The sequence below is a fragment of the Meles meles genome, chromosome 12, assembly GCF_922984935.1.
Source record: "Meles meles chromosome 12, mMelMel3.1 paternal haplotype, whole genome shotgun sequence".
NCBI lineage: Eukaryota > Metazoa > Chordata > Mammalia > Carnivora > Mustelidae > Meles > Meles meles.
Genome location: NC_060077.1, coordinates 30,313,208 through 30,330,934, shown reverse-complemented (window position 1 = coordinate 30,330,934; position 17,727 = coordinate 30,313,208). Strand labels below are relative to the sequence as shown.

The window sequence follows — 17,727 nt, the reverse complement described above, 5'->3', positions numbered from 1 at the left end:
TGGTCAGGAAGCTGGTGGAGTTGGAGGGATCGGGTCTGGGTAAGGAGGAGGGAAGACTCCAGGGGGCTGGCCGGAGCCTCAGGGGGTAGGGGTGCTGCACCTGAGGTGGGGGGCACCAGAGGAAGACGGCCAGGAGAGGGATGACTTGAGGTGCCTGGGTGGTGCAGTTGGTTAAACGTCTGACTCTTGGTTTTGGCTTGGGTCCTGCTCTCACAGGTGGTGGGATGGAGGCCTGAGTTGGGCCTCCGAGCTCAGCAGGAGTCTGCTTGGATACACTCTCCCTGTGGCCCTTTCCCCACTTGTATGTTCACGTGCTCTCTCTCTCTTTCTCTGTCATAAATAAATAAATAAATAGAGATGTCTTTACCAAGTCAGCATGTCAAGACAGTTACTCAGACTGGAGAGAGGAGAGGACTGGGCTGGGGGGTGGGGGTGGGGTCATATGAGTGTGTGTGTGTGAGAGAGAGAGACAGAGAGACTGTGTGTGTGTGTGACAGCATGTGACTATGTGTGTGACTGTGTGTGAATATGTGTGTATGTGTGTGTGACTGTGATTGTGTGAGAGTACGTGACTGTGTATGTGTGAGTGTGTGACTATATAAATCTGTGTGTTTGTGAGTGTGTGACTTTTTGTGACTGTGGGTGTCTCTGTGTGTGTATGTCTGTGTGAGTGTGTGAGCCTGTGTGTCAGGGTGTGACTTTGTGTGTGGGACTCTGTGTGACTGTGAGTTTATGACTGTGTGTGAATCTGTGTTTATGAGTACATGACTGCATGCGTGTGTGATGTGACTGTGTGTGTGACTATGTGTGATTGTGTGAGAGTGTGTGGTTGTGTATGTGTGTGTGACCGTGTGTAAATTTGTGAGTGCGTGACTCTGTGTGTATGAGTCTGTGAGTGCATGTGACTCAGTGTGTGTGTGAGTGTGGGACTCTGTGAGTCTGTGACTGTGTGTGAATCTGTGAGTGCGTGACTGTGTGTGTGTGACTCTGTGTGTGTGTGTGTGTGTGTGTGTGTGAAGCCCAGGAGCCTGTGGGAGGAAAGACACAAAAGGCTTTAAAGACCAATCGTGTAGGGCACCTGGATGGCTCAGTGGGTTAAAGCCTCTGCCTTTGGCTCAGGTCATGATCCCAGGGTTCTGGGATGGAGCCCTGCGTCGGGGCTCTCTACACAGCAGGGAGCCTGCTTCCTCCTCTCTCTTTGCCTGCCTCTCTGTGATCTCCTTCTACCAAATAAATAAATAAATAAAATCTTAAAAAAAAAAAAAAAGACCAATCATGTGTGTCTGCTGCCAGGGAGCCTCCCACCTCAGCTAGGATTGTGAAAGCCGCCCTGGCTGCCAGGAAGCCCAGAAAAAGGGGTGGACCAACCAGAGGGAAGAGATGGCTGTGCGGGTGTCCAGGCTTTTGTAACTCCCTGGGAAGGAGGAGAAAGGCCAGGCTGGGGACTGGGGAAAACGAGCGACCAGTCTCCAATAGCCCACCCCGCCTCCATTCCACAGAGGCCAGGAGGTGTGGAAGCTTGGCGGGGCGCCCAGGAAGTACCTCAGAGGAAGTAGGTTTCAGGGAGGGGAACATATTTCTTCAGGCCCCATTTTGGAGGGGCCAAACAAACCCTCAGAGGCCGAACTGAGTGGAGGGAAGGTGAAGACAGTAGGAGGTGCAGCCATGCCCCTGGAGCTGTTCCTGGACCTGTACTCGCCCCCATGCCGTGCCATCTACATTTTTGCCCGGAAGAATGGCATTTCCTTTGAGCTGCGGCCTGTGGAGCTAGGACGGGGTGAGCCTTGACCAGGCCGGGCTCCATGGAGGGGTTGTCCAGGGGCGAGAACTTGATGAGCTACTCATCCTCTCCACCCCTCAGGGGAGCACCTGAAGCCTGAATTCCTGAAGGTGAACCCCCTGGGGAAGGTACCTGCCCTCAAAGATGGGGACTTCCTGCTGGCGGAGAGGTAATGGGGTCCTGGGGGTCCTGAGGTCTGAGGAGGCTTCTGGGTTGGGGGAGGTGGAGGGAGGAAGGCAGAAAGCTGATGACCCCTCACTGGGAGATTTTTCCAAACTGGTGTAGTCCCCTCCCACTTCTGGCTCACCCAGCTTGGAGGCAAGGGCTGGACTAGGGGGCTGCTTTGGGGCTAAAGCTGGTAGCTTCAGCCTGGGAAAAAGGGGCATAGGTCACTCAGTCAGGCCTGGACCACCTGGAGCCAGCTGAGGAAGATCGGAGCTTGAGGTCAGCCCTCCCTGAATGTCCCAAACCCGGCCTCTCAGTCCCAGGAGCCAGAAGGCAGGCAGCCGCAGATCGGCACTGGGCTTTGAATCCCAGTTCCCTACATCCTCGCTCTCTGCTGAGGACAGGTCACAGAACTTCGGGTCCCTGGGGCGCCTGGGTGGCTCAGTGGGTTAAAGCCTCTGCCTTCGGCTCAGGTCATGATCCCATCGAGCCCCTAATCGGGCTCTCTGCTCAGCGGGGAACCTGCTTCTCTCTCTCTCTCTCTCTGCCTGCCACGCTGCCTACTTGTGATCTTTGTCTGTCAAATAAATAAAATCTTTAAAAAAAAAAAAAAAACGAACTTCGTGTCCCCTGTGTCTCCTCTGTAAAATGGGCAAATCCTCCCCCAGGATTTGCCTGAGCATAGAAACTGGTCCCCAAGTACTAGGAGCCCAGAAGGGATCAAGAAAAGGGTTCTGGGGAGCACTGGCCTGGGAGGGACCTGGGAGACCCCTTGGGCAGGCCGTCCACGGCAGGTCTGCCTGCCTCCCGCTCAGTAGGACTCTGACGCCAGAGAGTGGAACCTGGAGGCAGAGGGCTCCTAGAAGGGAGAGGAGTTGGAAATGTGGGCCCCTGGGGAAGCACTTGAGGAATGGAGAAGTTTGGTGGGGAGAAGATGACCGTTGCTGGGGATGTGGGAATTGGGGCATCCTCCCCTGGAGGCCGCATTGGGAGAGAGATCCAGCCAGATCATCCTGTTTGCTGCCCAGTGCTGAGGGCTGGGGAAAACTCTGACGCCCCTTGTTTGTAGCGTGGCCATCCTCTTATACCTGAACCGCAAGTACCAGGCGGCGGCCCACTGGTACCCCACAGAGCTGCAGGCCCGCGCACGCGTGGACGAGTACCTGGCATGGCAGCACACCGCTGTCCAGCTGCCGGCCACCAACGTCTACCTGTGTAAGGTGAGAATCCCTGCCCTAGTGTGCAGGCTTGGGTGGGAGCCAGAGACACCCCCCATCCCGCCCCCATGCTGGAAAGAACCTGTTGGCCTATATACAGCCTCTCATCCCCTGTCCCAGGTAGACATCTGCAATCTGTCACAGCACTCCTTCCCTGGAGTCTGAATGACACCTCAGAATCCTTCTGGATACAGTGCCCACCGGGGGGGTATCACTGATGGATGGGGGCCAGGAGGGGTGGGCAGGTGGCGAGGATGTTTGAACTGCCTCTATTCTCCCCCCCACCCCCCGCCCCAGTCCCTCCTGCCCCATTTCTCGGGGCAGCCCGTGGACCCCATGCGGCTAGACCGGCTGTTGGGGAAGCTGAAGCCAGCTCTGAGGCACTTGGATCAGGAGGTCCTGGCCACCAAGCCCTTCCTGGCCACCGAGCAGCTCTCCCTGGCAGATTTGATGGCATTCACGGAGCTAATGCAGGTGAGCTTCTCTTGCCTGCTTGCCTTCTGGGGTGGGGGTGGGTGGACCCTGGGCCCAGCGCTGAGTCCCCTGCTCTGGCTGCCTTGTCTCCCCAGCCCACTGCTGTCGGCTGTGACATCTTCCAAGACTGGCCCCGGCTGGCAGCGTGGCGAGCCCGAGTGGAGGCTGCTCTGGGTCCTGAGCTTGTCCAGGATGCCCACAAGCTTGTGCTGCAGCCTCGGGACCCCCGAGATGCCCAGCGGGACCCCAAGCTGGCCCAGGAGCTGGTGCAAAGACTGCTGGAGCGGCTCAGCTGAGAGGGGAGTGGCCAGGCCCGGTACCCTGCTCTCTCCTGCCCACAATAAACATGGTGTGTGCCCTCTGCTTGTCTCTAGCCTCACTCTGCCTTAGGAGGTGGGATCTCCCGCTTCTGAGCAGAATCTAGAGGGACAAGAGATGTCCCACGATGACGCAGCCTCAAGTGACAACACTCAGGCCTCTTCATCTGGGTCCAGTTACCTTCTTGAGTTGCTAGGTGTTGAGTTCCCCTGGCCACTGCCAGTCCCAAGCCAGGACTGAAGTTTCTGGGCTTCTCTGCCTGGCTGGTTGACCCCTGACACTCCTATGACGTTGTCCCTGGGGCCCTGACTGTTTGGCAGGCTCCTGTTTCTTTTCCTCCCCACACTTTTCTAACTGCAGTTCAGGCTAGACTGACCTATGCGTACCCCCAAGCTTGCTTCAGAAACCCTCCGTGGTTCATTCTCATCGCCCTTTTCTCATTCTGGACTCTACAGAACCCCCTAGGTGGTGTTTTGCAATGAAGTTCTGACCCTGATGTTGTGCCCGAGTTTTCGAGTCTGAGAGACCACCAAGGAGCCAAGCACCGATGCAATCACACGAGGGTTTATTTGACAAGCTTAAGCTTGGGTCCAAGTATACCCGTCGCAGCGGAGTAGGGACTTGGACCCCGAACCAGATTACAGTCAGAGTTTTTAAAGGCAGAGTAGGGGTGGACTCGGCGGTGGGTGAGGATAAAGGGGGTTATGGATGATCTAAGTCTCTAAGGAATTTTGGAAGAAGGTCTCCAGGACCTTGAGGGGGTAGCTGTTGTCTGGGGAAAAGGTTATTCATTACCAATAATAAAAATCTTCTCGTGGGACCCTTTAGATGTATATCAGTGGGTCATACGCTTGGGATCATGATCGCTGACACCGTCTTGGAGGTTTAGAGATAAAGTTTCACATTTCTCCTATCAAGTGTCCTTGTTAGTGAGATTTAGTTTAGGAGAAATTTAACTTTATTTAGGGCTTGAGGAACTGAGTTATTTGCCTCTGGAAATTGTGCTATTGTTAAGATAGTTTCTTTGTTGTAAGTCTCTAGGACATTTGTAAACCGAGGGAGACTCCTGCCTTGCAGGACTGTGATCTTTGCAGGTTGACTATTTGCTTTTCTTCCAGGGCAGCCAGGGGTGGCTGAGGAATGTCACACAAACTACCGAGGGGAGGGGAGCGAGTGGAGAGGGGATGCAAGGGGCCAGCTTTTGCTTTGTCAAGATGGCTGTACTTATGCTAAAGCTAAACCTGAGGTGGGATGGCCTTAATTTTCTCGGCCTCCACACCTGAGAATTCCCATGTGGAAGTCCTTCTCAGAAATGGGCCACTTGCACACACATGCACCGAGAGGGAAGGGAAGGGCAGGGCTGCAGGTGGGCCCCGCCTTCTGCCCGTGAGCGGTGGGCTTCTACCTAGTCTACCCCTGAGTTTCCCCAGAATCCTTGCTGCTGTGAGAATTCTGGGATTCCTGGCCTCATGACAACACCAATTGAAACAATAAGTTCCAGAACACAGGGTCCTGGGCCTGAGCTGGAGACAGCTGAAGGGTACAGGGCCAAAGCTAAGGGCTCAGGCTACATATAGGCTCAGGTTCAGAGCCTGGTAGCTGTGGCTGGTGGGGGTGTCCACCGTGTGGCTCAGCATGGTTCTGGAGCTCTATCTGGACCTGCTGTCAGCATCTTGCCGTGCTGTCTATATCTTTGCTCGGAAAAACAGCATCCCCTTCGACTTCCAGTTTGTGGATCTGCTAAAAGGTAGGCACCCCCTGCTGCAGGGCATATGTCTGACCCAGAGGGGCGGCAGGCACAAGGTTAGGGTGTCTCTAAGCTGAGACACAGAGGATACTCCACCCGTCAGAGTCTCCAGGGGAAGAAACGTTTCCCAAGGGAATTGTAGACTGTCTCTCCTCTCTCACTTTCTTCCCTGCTATGACCAACAGGCTCTTCTAAGGTAAAAGGGGAAGGCAGAGCTGCTGAGTGTCCCCAGTCTCCCATCCAGTGCCCTTGGCTTTTCCTTGTGGGAGGGTAGCCTCTTGTTAGCTGCAGCACCTCTGACCAGTTGGCAAAGGCTGCCAAAGTGTGTGGTCATTCAAATCTGAGTCAAGGCTCCTGCTTCATTTCACACCTGCTCAGGGTGACACAGACCTTGAGTGGTACACAGGGTGCTGGTCTCCAACACTATTCCAAGCACAGAAGGCATTCTTAAGAGCTCAGGTTGTGGGGCGCCTGGGTGGCTCAGTGGGTTAAGCCGCTGCCTTCGGCTCAGGTCATGATCTCAGGGTCCTGGGATCGAGGCCCACATCGGGCTCTCTGCTTAGCGGAGAGCCTGCTTCCCTTCCTCTCTCTCTCTGCCTGCCTCTCTCGTGATTTCTCTCTGTCAAATAAATAAATAAAATCTTAAAAAAAAGAGCTCAGGTTGCCGAGGCAGAAGTCTCTAGAACACAGAGGAGACCAGGCGCTCTGAAATGAGGTGTGAGTCGAGCCCAAGAAGTGTTTCCAGCCACAAGCAGCTAGCTGTGGAAGGGTTAAAACTCCAGATAGATTGGGACACCTGGCTGGCTCAGTTGGTAGAGTGTGTGGACTTTTGAGCTTGGAGTTCTGAGTTCAGGCTCATGTTGAGCAGAGAGCTTACTTTAAAAAAAAAAACAAAACAAGAAAAAAAAAACTGAGTTCAAGTCCATGTTGAGCTGAGCTTACCTTATTTTTTTTAAAGATTTTATTTATTGGGGAGAGAACGAGCACGTGAAAGAGCAAGAGCATGGGGGAGAAGGGCAGAGGAAGAGGAAGAGGCAGACTCCCTGCTGGGCAGAGGGCTCAATGGAGGATTCAATCCCAGGACCTTGGGATCATGACCTCAGCCTAAGGCAGACACTAAATGACTGAGTCACTCAGGCGCCTGGAGCAGAATGTACTTAAAACAAAACAAAACAAAAAACAAAACAAGGTTCCTCAAAAAGTTAAAAATAGAGCTACCCTACAACCCAGCAATTGCACTACTAGGTATTTACCCCAAAGATATAAATGTCATGATCTGAAGAGGCACCTGTACCCCAATGTTTATACCAGCAATGTCCACAAAAGTCAAACTATAGAAAGAGCCCAGATGTCCATTGATAGATGAATGGATAAAGGAGATGTGGTACACACACACACACACACACACACACACACACACACACACAGGAATACTTCTCAGCCATCAAAAAGATGATATCTTCCTGTTTACAATGACATGGCTGGAACTAGAGGGTATTAAGCTTAGCGAAATAAGTCAGTCAGAGAAAGACAATTATACGATCTCACTCATATGTGGATTTAGGAAACAAAATGGAGGATCATAGGGAAAGGGAAGGGAAAATAAAACAAGATGAAATCAGAGAGGGAGACAAACCATAACAGATTCTTAATCATAGGAAACAAACTGAGTGTTGCTGGAGGGGAGGGGCTGGGGGGATGGGGTAACTGGGTGATGGGCATTAAGGAGGGCATGATGTAACATAACTGTGTATTACATAAGACTGATGAAACACTGACCTCTACCCCTGAAACTAATAATACATTATGTGTTAATCAATTGAAGTTAAATTTTATTTTATTTTATTTTTTTAAGATTTTATTTATTTGACGGAGATAGGCAGAGAGGCAAGCAGAGAGGCAGGCAGAGAGAGAGAGGAAGGGAAGCAGGCTCCCCGCTGAGCAGAGAGCCCGATGCAGGGCTCGATCCCAGGACCCTGAGATCATGACCTGAGCCGAAGGCAGAGGCTTTAACCCACTGAGCCACCCAGGCGCCCCTGAATTTAAATTTTAAAAATGTTTAAAAACAAAGTAACGACCCTGAAAAAAAATGCCAAAACACAACAACGAAACAAAACTCCTTGGAGACTGATTGCTTATGAGAGGCTCCCTTTTGGATTCCAGCTGTATACTGGGGCCTGATTTCCTGGCTGCCCTGCCCCTTTTAGAGCCCCTTTTAGAGGGGGCTGTAGAGGGTGGGATCCAGGCTCCAAGGGCTTTTGCTATTTCCTGGGCTGTGGCTTCAGGCCCAGAGTTGGGAGTAGGGGCTGGAGGTCCCCAACTTCTGTGAGCCAACAGGTGGTCCTTGTCACTGAACCTGGGATCCGGCAGGAGACTTGATCCTAATCCCTGTTCAGCCTCTAACTTGCCCTTTGACCTGAAGTGAGCCATGGTACTCTTCTGGTTTTGCTTCCCATTCTAGAGAGAATTTCTGCCTCTGGGAGACCTGGTTCTCTCTTCCCTGGGGTCCCAGTGCCCTCAGACCTTTACCTTTCCTGCCCCTCTCAGGTCACCACCACAGCAAGGAATACATAGCGATCAACCCCTTGAAGAAGCTACCCAGCCTCAAAGATGGAAAATTTGTCTTATCTGAAAGGTAAGTGTTTACCTTTTTGGGGCCCCCACCCCACCATCTGTCTCGGCTCCTCCTGGAGATCCATGCAGAGCTGACCTGCGAGTGCTTATTTTTTATTGACTATGAATGATTTTATATGTACACCAAAGTAGAATGAGTACCAGATAATGAGGAGTATAGCGACCTCAGCATGATACCCATCACCCCCTTCCAACAGTGGTCCACTTGGGAGCCCATTTTTTCATCACCTGTAACCCCTTCTATTCCCCTGCCTGCCAACCACCCCATCATTTCATCCATAAATGTCTAGGAATACACTTTTAAGAGATAAGGGCTCTTAAAAAAAAAAAAAAAGAGCATCAGGGGGTGTCTAGGTGGCTCAGTTAAGCGTCTGCCTCTTGGTTTCGGCTCAGGTCATGGTCTCAAGGTTGTGAGACGGAGCCCTACCTTGACCTTTGTGCTGGGTATGGAGCCTGCTTGGGATTCTCTCTCCCTTTCCCCCTGCCCCCCACCTCGCATGTGTGCGCGCTCTCTGTCTCAAATAAATAATCTTAAAAAAAAAAAGAAAAAAGCATCAATACCATGATGGCACCTTGTAAAATTAATAATAATCCCTGGATTTTAACTAATATCCTATTTGTATTCGAAAGTCTCTGATTATCTCATGGAGAGTTTCTTTGTAGCCCGTGCATTTGAATCTGGCTCAGAAAAAGCTGCCACGTATTGTAGCTGGTGATGTGCCTCCTGGGTCCCTTTTCATCTACAGCCCCCTCCATGACCCACGTTTTTGCCTTTGCATTTTTTTTTTTTTTTTAAGGCTGAGCAGGGTGCCTGATGTGGGTCTTGATCCCAGGACTCTGAGATCATGACCGGAGCTGAAGGCAGACATGTAACCGACTGAGCCTGCCAGGTACCTCTTGCCTTTACATTTTTGTCGTGGCAGAAGAAACTGAGTTCTTTGTCCTGTGGAGTTTCCCACAGTCTGAGTTTTGCTGATCACATTCTCATGGTGTCATGTTTACATGGTTTTCCCTTCCTTTCATTTCCTGTAAACTGGTCATTGGAAGTAGAAGTTTGGTAAGATTCTGGGTTGACTGCTTCTGAGGTGGTGTCGTAAGTTTAAAGTACATCTTCCAAGTGGACACAGGATCTGGCAGGGGGTTTAGGGGGTGCGGCCCAGGGCCTGGATTATTTTCCAAGGGCTGCTGTCACAAATTACCACTGACTGAATGACTTAGAACAATGGAAATTGTATTTTTTCTTTCTTTCTTTCTTTCTTTTTTTTAAAGATTTTATTTATTTGACAGAGAAAGAGAGAGAGCACAAGTAGGCAGAGAGGCAGGCAGAGAGAGAGGGGGAAGCAAGCTCCCTGCCGAGCAGAGAGCCCGATGTGGGGCTCGATCCCAGGACCCTGAGATCATGACCTGAGCCGAAGGCAGCGGCTTTAACCCACTGAGCCACCCAGGTGCCTTTTTTTTTTTTTTTTTTTTTTTAATCAGTTCCGGACATTAGAAGTGAAAATTGAGGTGTTGGTAGGGCCATGCTGGGGAGTTGGGGGAAGCTTTGTTGCAGGCCTCTGTCTTAGCTCTGGTAGCCTCAGGCATTCCTGGCTGGGAGACCGCCATCTTGCCTTCCACCTGTGTGTGTCTCTGTGCCCAAATTTCCCCATTTTGTAAGAACACAAGTCATATGGGATTAGAGTCTACTCTAAGACCTCATTTTATTTTTACTTTTATATTTTTAAGTAATCTCTACACCCACTGTGGGGCTTGAACTCACAATCCTGAGGCCGAGAGTCACTCGGTCTTCAACTGAGCTAGACAGGCACCCCTACAGGACCTCATTTTAATTTGATTTCCTCTGTAAAGACCCAGTTTCCAAATCAAGCTACATTCTGAGGTCCTGGGCATTAAGATTTCAACACATCTTTGGGGAACACAATTCAACCCATAACAGTGTGTCCCCTGGGCCCCCCAAATTCATATCCTTCCCATGTGCAAAATATAGTCACCTCATCCCAATATCTCCAGAAATCTTAATTACTCTGGTGTCAACTCTTAGCCCAAAATGCTACCGTCCACATTATCCAAATCAGGGATGGGTGAGATACAGGGGATGATTCATCCTGGGGCCTAGTTCTGCTCCTGTGAACCTGGGAAGCCAGGTGACAAGTTGTCCTGCTTCTAAAATACAATGGGGAGGGGTGCCTGGCTGGCTCAGTCAGTGGAACATAAGACACTTGATCTCAGGGTCTTGAGTTCAAGCCCCACATTGGGTACCATAGACATTACTTAAAAGTAACAATAGAGGGGGTGCCTGGGTGGCTCAGTCAGTTAAGCAGCTGCCTTTGGCTCAGGTCATGATCCCAGGGTCCTGGAATCGAGCCCTGCATCATGCTCCCTGCTCAGTGGAGAGCCTGCTTCTCCTTTTCCCTCTGCCTGCCACTCTGTCTACTTGTGTATTGTCTCTGTCAAATAAATAAATTTAAAAAGTAACAATAGAGGGGCACCTGGGTGGCTCAGTGGATTAAGCCGCTGCCTTTGGCTCAGGTCATGATCTCAGGGTCCTGGGATCGAGCCCCGCATTGGGCTCTCTGCTCCACAGGGAGCCTGCTTCCTCCTCTCTCTCTGCCTGCCTCTCTGCCTACTTGTGATCTCTCTCTGTCAAATAAATAAATAAAATCTTTTTTTTTTTTTTTTTTTTTAAATTTTTATTTATTTATTTGACAGAGAGGTAGAGAGAGAGCACAAGTAGGCAGAGAGGCAGGCAGAGAGAGAGAGGGGAAGAAGGCTCCCCGCTGAGCAGAGAGCCTGATACGGGGCTCGATCCCAGAACCCTGAGATCATGACCTGAGCCGAAGGCAGAGGCTTTAACCCACTGAGCCACCCAGGTGCCCCAATAAATAAAATCTTTAAAAAAAAATAACAATAGAAAAAAATGCAGTAAGTGTGGGGGACATCCCACGGTGGATATTCCCATTCCCTAACAGAGAAATAGGAAGGGAAAATAAAAATTTCATGCATCCCAAGCAAATCTGAAACCTAGCAGGGTAAATTGTTTTACATTTTAAGGCTTGAAAATCATCCTTGTTGGCTCCTTGCTCTGCCCCTTGGGTCTGTTAGGGTGGTGGCTCCACCCTCTGGAACCAGGGAGACCAAGACTCAGCCCCTACCTGCGCTGCCCCGATTCGGGTCTGCTGGTAGCTGAACATCCCCACTGTTCCTCACCTCCTTGCCCCTCCAGCCAGGGAAACAAGGGCCTAGCCCAGATGGGCAGAATCCCCCCTGCCCATCTCCCTGTCCATCTGTCTGGGAAAGGATCAGCCCCGCCTTCTCAAGTTATCTGATGTCTCAAGGGAAGGACGTGCATGGGCCTGCTCTGAGCCATGGTCTTGCCAGTGGACCACTCACTGTCCGGGGCACTGGGACCCCTGAATGCCAGTTACCCCCCCCCCCACACACACACCGAATCCCTGGATTAAAGATGACAGAGCAGGTCCCTGTGAGAGGAGTTGGTGAGAGGGTGCTAGGCAGACAAGGCCAGGCACCCACTCCCGGGTCATCCCAGGGACTTTGATACCAGCCGGGGGTCTGCCCCCCAAGAGATGGGGCTCCTCCAGGCACAGCAAGCTCTGGTCTCCAGCGAGAAGAGAAGAATATGCTGGTGGTGGGCCGCACTTGGCCTTGGTGCTCCCAGTGGGGGAGCCAGGAAGGCTGATGTCAAGAACGAGCACCGGGCGCCCTAGCCTCAAGGTGCAGGATGGAGACACAGAGTGTGTCACTGGGAACCGTGGGCTCGGGCAGAGTGGCACAGGCTACAGACACCCTGGGAGGAACCAGTCAGGACTGGGAGCCACCATTGACAGGTCTGCTCAGAACAGTCATGACCCAGGATTGGCCCCCAAGGGTGGTATTTCCAGAGGACACAAAATGGGGAGGGGCTTTAGGCCAGTGAGGCAAGCCTCTGCCTGTCCCTCGGTGGGGGGGGGCATCCTCTTGTCTCCACTGCCAATTCACTCTCCTCCCCACCTGACTCTGTCCATCTCCCCACCCCCCTGGTCTGCCTGGCCAAGGTCACACAGGTGACCAGGTGGTCAAGAACAGTGGCGGCGCTTGGGCTGAGGCTCAGGGCCCGGCTGCTGGGGTCAAACCCCTGATCCTGTCACTCATGGTCTGTGTGTCTTTGGCAAGTGTGTTGTATCTCTGAGCCTCAGTTTCCTCAAATATAAGTCTGCTGGTACCCACCTTACAGGGTTGTTGTGAGATCAGCCGAGATGATTTAGGATTTCCGTCCCTTCTTATAGAGTTGGTCCTCTGGGGCCTCCCTCCTCCCTCCTGGACTATTCCTTCCCTCCCTCTCCCCCAACCCATCTCTGCTCCTTTCTCATCTGCTGACTCTGCACAGGTGGTGCGTGTTGAGGGGAGAACAAGGTGGGTGGGGCAGCTCCTTGGACTTTGATGTCATATCGGACACTCTGGCTCAGGACTCTCTAGGGCCCCAGAGGTCCTAGATACCTCAAATGCCTGTGTCCACCCTGTGTTCCTCCCTTCCTGCCCCCCATCACCCAAGAGCAAGACCACCCTCTCCAAAAGGTGCCTCCAGTCTGTACCCTCCCCAAGACCCCTGTGGTCTCTGCCCACCTCAGAACCCCTCCTCCCAGTACCAGAGGGATCTTTCTTTTCTTTTTTAAAGATTTTATTTATTTGATAGAGAGAGACACAGCGAGAGAAGGAACACAAGCAATGAGAGAGGGAGTGGGAGAAGGAGAAGCAGGCTCTCCACAGAGCCAGGAGCCTGATGCGGGCTCGATCCCAGGACCCTGGGATCATGACCTGAGCTCAAGGCAGACGCTTAACGACTGAGCCACCCAGGCGCCTCTTTCTTTCTTTTGAGATATAATTGCCATATAGCATATTATTAGTTTCAGGTGTACAACATCATGACTCGATATATGTATCTATTGTGAAATGATCACCGCGGTAAGTTGTAGTTGATGTCCATCACCACACAGAGTTGTAGATTTTTTCCCCCTTGTGATATTTTTTTTTAAATATTTTATTTATTTGACAGAGAGAAATCACAACTAGGCAGAGAGGCAGGCAGAGAGAGAGGAGGAAGCAGGCTCCCCGCCAAGCAGAGAGCCCGATGCGGGACTCGATCCCAGGACCCTGAGATCATGACCTGAGCCGAAGGCAGAGGCTTTAACCCACTGAGCCACCCAGGCGCCCCCCCCTTGTGATATTTTAAGATCTACTCTCTCAGCACCTTTCAAATATACAATACAGTATTATTATTATTTTTAAAAGATTTTATTTATTTATTTATTTACTTGACAGAGAGACACAGCAAAAGAGGGAACACAAGCAGGGGGAGTGGGAGAGGGAGAAGCAGGCTTCCCTCGGAGCAGGGAGCCTGATGCGGGGCTCGATCCCAGGATGCTGGGATCATGACCTGAGCCAGACATTAAGTGGATGCTTATCGACTGAGCCACCCAGGCGCCCCTACAATACAGTATTATTAACTTGGGTCACAATTACATCCCTGTGACTTATTTTATAGCTGCAAGTCTGAACCTTTTGACTCCCTGCATCCATTTCATCCCCCTGTACCCCCCCCCAATGTGTTCTCTGTATTTATGGCTTTGTTTTTGCTTGTTCATTTGTTTTTTTAGATTCCACATATAAATGAGCTCACACTGTGTTTTTCTCTGTGTGACCTCTTTCACTTAGCATAACCCCGTAAGTTCCATCCATGTTGTCACAGATGGCAGGATTTCCTCCTTTTCTATGGGTGAATAACATCCCATTATATATTTACACCACACATTCTCCATACATTCGTTCATCAATGGACGCTTAGGTTGTTTCTGTGTCTTGGTTCTTCTAAATAATGCCGCAGTGAACCTGGGGGTGCAGATATCTTTTTCTTACAGTGTTTCTGTTTCCTTCAGATAAATATCCAGAAATGGAGTTGTTGGATTATACCGTAGTTCTATTTAGGACCTTCCATATTGTTTTCCACAATGGCTGCACCAGTTTGCATTCCCACCAACTGTGCAGAAGGGTTCCTTTTTCTCTACAGCCTTGCCAACACATATTATTTTTTGTCCTTTTGATGGCAGCCATTATCACGGGCATGAGGTGATATCTCATAGTGGTTTTGTCTTGCATTTCCCTGCTGATGATTGACGTAGAGCATCTTTTCATGTGTCTGTTGGCCATGTGGAGGTCTTCTCTGGAAAAATGTCTCCTTCGGCTCTTTGCCCATTTTTGGTTGGTTTATTTGTTTTCTTGCTATTGAGTTGTAGGACAGAAGGATTTTTCTAAAGTTCAATGTGGATTTTCTCACCCTCCTGCTTATAACCATAACCTTAAATATTAAATCCATATCCTCCGACATCTCCGAGGGCCTCCCTGGGTGGCCTCCCTGTCTCTGACCATTCTCCCCATCCTTCTTCTGGTCACACTTTTTCCTTTTCTCCAAACTGCTACCTCTTGCCCCTGAATTCCTGTACATGTTGTTCTCCATCGAGACCGCCCTTCTCCAGTGAATGGTGAACATCCATTCACCCTGCTGGCCCTCCTCTAGCACACACTGGCTGGTGGACTGAATGCCTTTCTTGGCACCCTTTGGGCTTATTCTTCCCCTAGGAGAATGTCAGTGCCTACAGCCCACCTCCGGCTCCATCACTCTGGGGTGGTAGGTATAATGGGATTGGGGAAGGCAAGAGCAGTGCCCCTGGCTTTCCCTTTCTACAGTGTGGCCATCCTTTTCTACCTGTGCCGCAAGTACAGCACACCCTCGCACTGGTACCCACCAGACCTGCACACACGTGCCCGCGTGGATGAGTTCATGGCCTGGCAGCACACTGCCATTCAGCTGCCCATGACCAAGATCCTCTGGATCAAGGTGAGTGGGACCAATGCTAGGGCTGACCACCAGTGAGTTCAAGCAAGTCTCCCTCCACCTTCCTGAGCCTCGTTTCCTTGGCTCCCTCTCCTGCCTGCCTTACAGAGCTGATGGGAGTGTGGAATGAACCACTGGGTATGAAAAAGTCTTGTAAAAACAAAGGGAGGGGCACCCAGGAGGGGTTGACATTACTCAAGCTGGGATAGGAATCCAGAAATTTCATTCTGAATGAGAAAACCCCAGAGTCCAAGGGCCCATAGAGACCACCAAATCTGAAGATGACCAATAGCCCATATCTGTACCCTTACTTCTTATCTCATGCCTGTGACAGACATCATTAACCAATCACAGGATTACTTCCTGGTGGGATCGCGAAATCCCCCTGAACAATGGCCCTCTACCAACCAGAGCCACTAAAAGAGATGAACCTACTTTATGCCCTTGGTTCTGCCCAACATTTCTCCAGCAGACAAGGAGACTGAAGACCAGAGGGTCAGATGGGAACTAGAGGGCAGCCTCCTCTTCCCTCCCCTACCCCACCCTGGCTAGATGCTGATTCCAATGATCACAGGCGAGGAGGTTCCAGCCGAGAAGACAGAGCAGATGCTGGCCGAGGTGAAGAACAGCATGCAGCTCTTCGAGGAGAAGTTTCTGCAGGACAAGATGTTCATCACCGGGGACCACATCTCACTGGCTGACCTGGTGGCCCTGGTGGAGATGATGCAGGTGCGGAGTGGGATTGGTGGGGGCACAGAGCCTGGGCACAGGTGAGACTCCTCTGCAACCACTGGGGCCATAGCTTGAGGATAGGCTGGTAAAGGAGGAGACATGGAGGACTGTGGGAGCCAGGGCTGGGATGCCTGGACTCCACCCAGGGGTGACAGGAAGCACAGATTTTGAACCAAGGAGGACCATGATTATCCATGGTTCACAATGATTTTTCAGCATGGGAAGGGGCTGGAGGGCGGGCCCAGGACGAGAGAAGAATACAGCATCTCTCAGTGAGTCAGCCAGAATCCTGGATGCCTTCTCCTCCCGTTGGATTCTCCAGGATGTGTACAGAGGCCTCCAAAGCATCCTTCCAGCCGAGTGCTTCTTTCCTAGAGCCCCAGACTTACAGCTATACAAAGCAGCTCCCACGGCTCTGGTCTGAAGGGCACCCACTGTGCATTTGGGGGGCATAACATACCTGGGTGTGGGGCATTTATGTGGTCTCTACCTGCAAGAGAGGGTGGCCAGTTCTGACCTAGCTGGTGTGTAGGATGGCCAATTTAGACCCTGACTGATGTCTTGAGAGGCCCACATAATCTCTGGCCAGTATGCCACATGTCCCCTTTAGTCCCTGGCCAGGGTGCAGGGCAGACCATCACCAGGAAAAACCACTTCAGTTTTTCTGTCCCGGGTGGCATGGTCCCCTACATTTCACATCCTACCCCTTACATTTCACTCGCACCCACTCCATTTTGGGGCCCCCAAGCTTCTTGGGTGCATGTTTCTTAGACTGCCTGCTGGGTCTCCCATTCCAGGCCCTGTGCCTGATTGCAGAGGAAGGCTCAATGTGGAGGGAAAAACCCTGAATTATTCCCAACCTCATCTGAGAACAAGGGATTTCCTCGAAGAAGGCAGGACCCATTGAAAGTTTCATCTGGGCCAGGTGTCACCTCAGAGAGGGAGTCAGGAGCCTTGGAGCAAGACCAGTGGCCAAGAACCCTGGAGATTCTGATCTTCCAATGCTCACCCCATGTCTATCACATAGCATCTGACCTCTTTCCCAGGCCTGGGGGTGGGGTGGGTCACAGACTCACTCTTTGTAGGAGGCTGATGGGGACACCCCCTGAGGCTGTGAGGGGACCCTGGTGGGGCTGGTCACCCCCCTTGCCCTCCTCTTCCTGGTTGACCACTCGTTCCTCTTCATCTGTTTACAGCCCATGGGAAGTCAGTATAACGTCTTCCTCAGTAGCTCCAAGATAGCTGAGTGGCGCATGAGGGTGGAGTTGGCTATTGGCTCTGGCCTCTTCTGGGAGGCCCATGACCGGCTGATGAAGTTGGCAGAGTGGGACTGTTCAACACTGGATCCAATGGTCAAGGAGAAGATCTGCGAATTGCTGCAGAAGTTCAAGTAGAAGCAGCCCATTCTGCAGGGCCCGGCTGACTCAGCCCTTTTGAGCTTCCTTCCTTAGAGGAGGTGTTAAAAACAACCTCATTTCTTTGCTGAATAAAGTACTATAACAACTACCATGGCTTCTGAGCCTGGACAGTTGGAGTGAGCACAGGATATGTATGGTGTGGGGGAGGGTGGTGGTCTTAGGTCCCCCCAGATTCCAAAAATAGTTTAAAAACTAGAAGTTAAACACAATTAAGGGCACCTGCTGTCTCAGTTGGTAGAGCAAGCAAATCTTGATCTCAGGGTCGTGAGTTTGAGCCCCACGTTGGGCATAGAGCTGACTTAAAAAAAAATCGACTAGGGGCTCTTGGGTCGCTCAGTCAGTTAAGCATCCCACTC

The 17,727-nt window shown here is 51.4% G+C and overlaps 2 protein-coding genes across 2 annotated transcripts; both read left to right on the top strand.

The window, feature by feature from the left end:
- Positions 1-1,369: 1,369 nt before the first annotated feature.
- On the top strand, positions 1,370-3,999 carry LOC123954577 (glutathione S-transferase theta-1-like). The gene is made up of 5 exons (XM_046025872.1): positions 1,370-1,777; positions 1,862-1,949; positions 3,015-3,165; positions 3,460-3,636; positions 3,732-3,999. The coding sequence occupies exons 1-5, from the start codon at positions 1,666-1,668 to the stop codon at positions 3,930-3,932; spliced, it is 729 nt and encodes a 242-aa protein (XP_045881828.1). The 5' UTR covers positions 1,370-1,665; the 3' UTR covers positions 3,933-3,999.
- A 1,411-nt stretch (positions 4,000-5,410) lies between these two features.
- Positions 5,411-17,533, top strand: LOC123954578 (glutathione S-transferase theta-4). Its single transcript, XM_046025874.1, has 5 exons — positions 5,411-5,701; positions 8,249-8,336; positions 15,074-15,224; positions 15,774-15,950; positions 17,150-17,533. Exons 1-5 carry the CDS (start codon positions 5,590-5,592, stop codon positions 17,345-17,347), a joined length of 726 nt encoding a protein of 241 aa, XP_045881830.1. The 5' UTR covers positions 5,411-5,589; the 3' UTR covers positions 17,348-17,533.
- Positions 17,534-17,727: the final 194 nt, after the last annotated feature.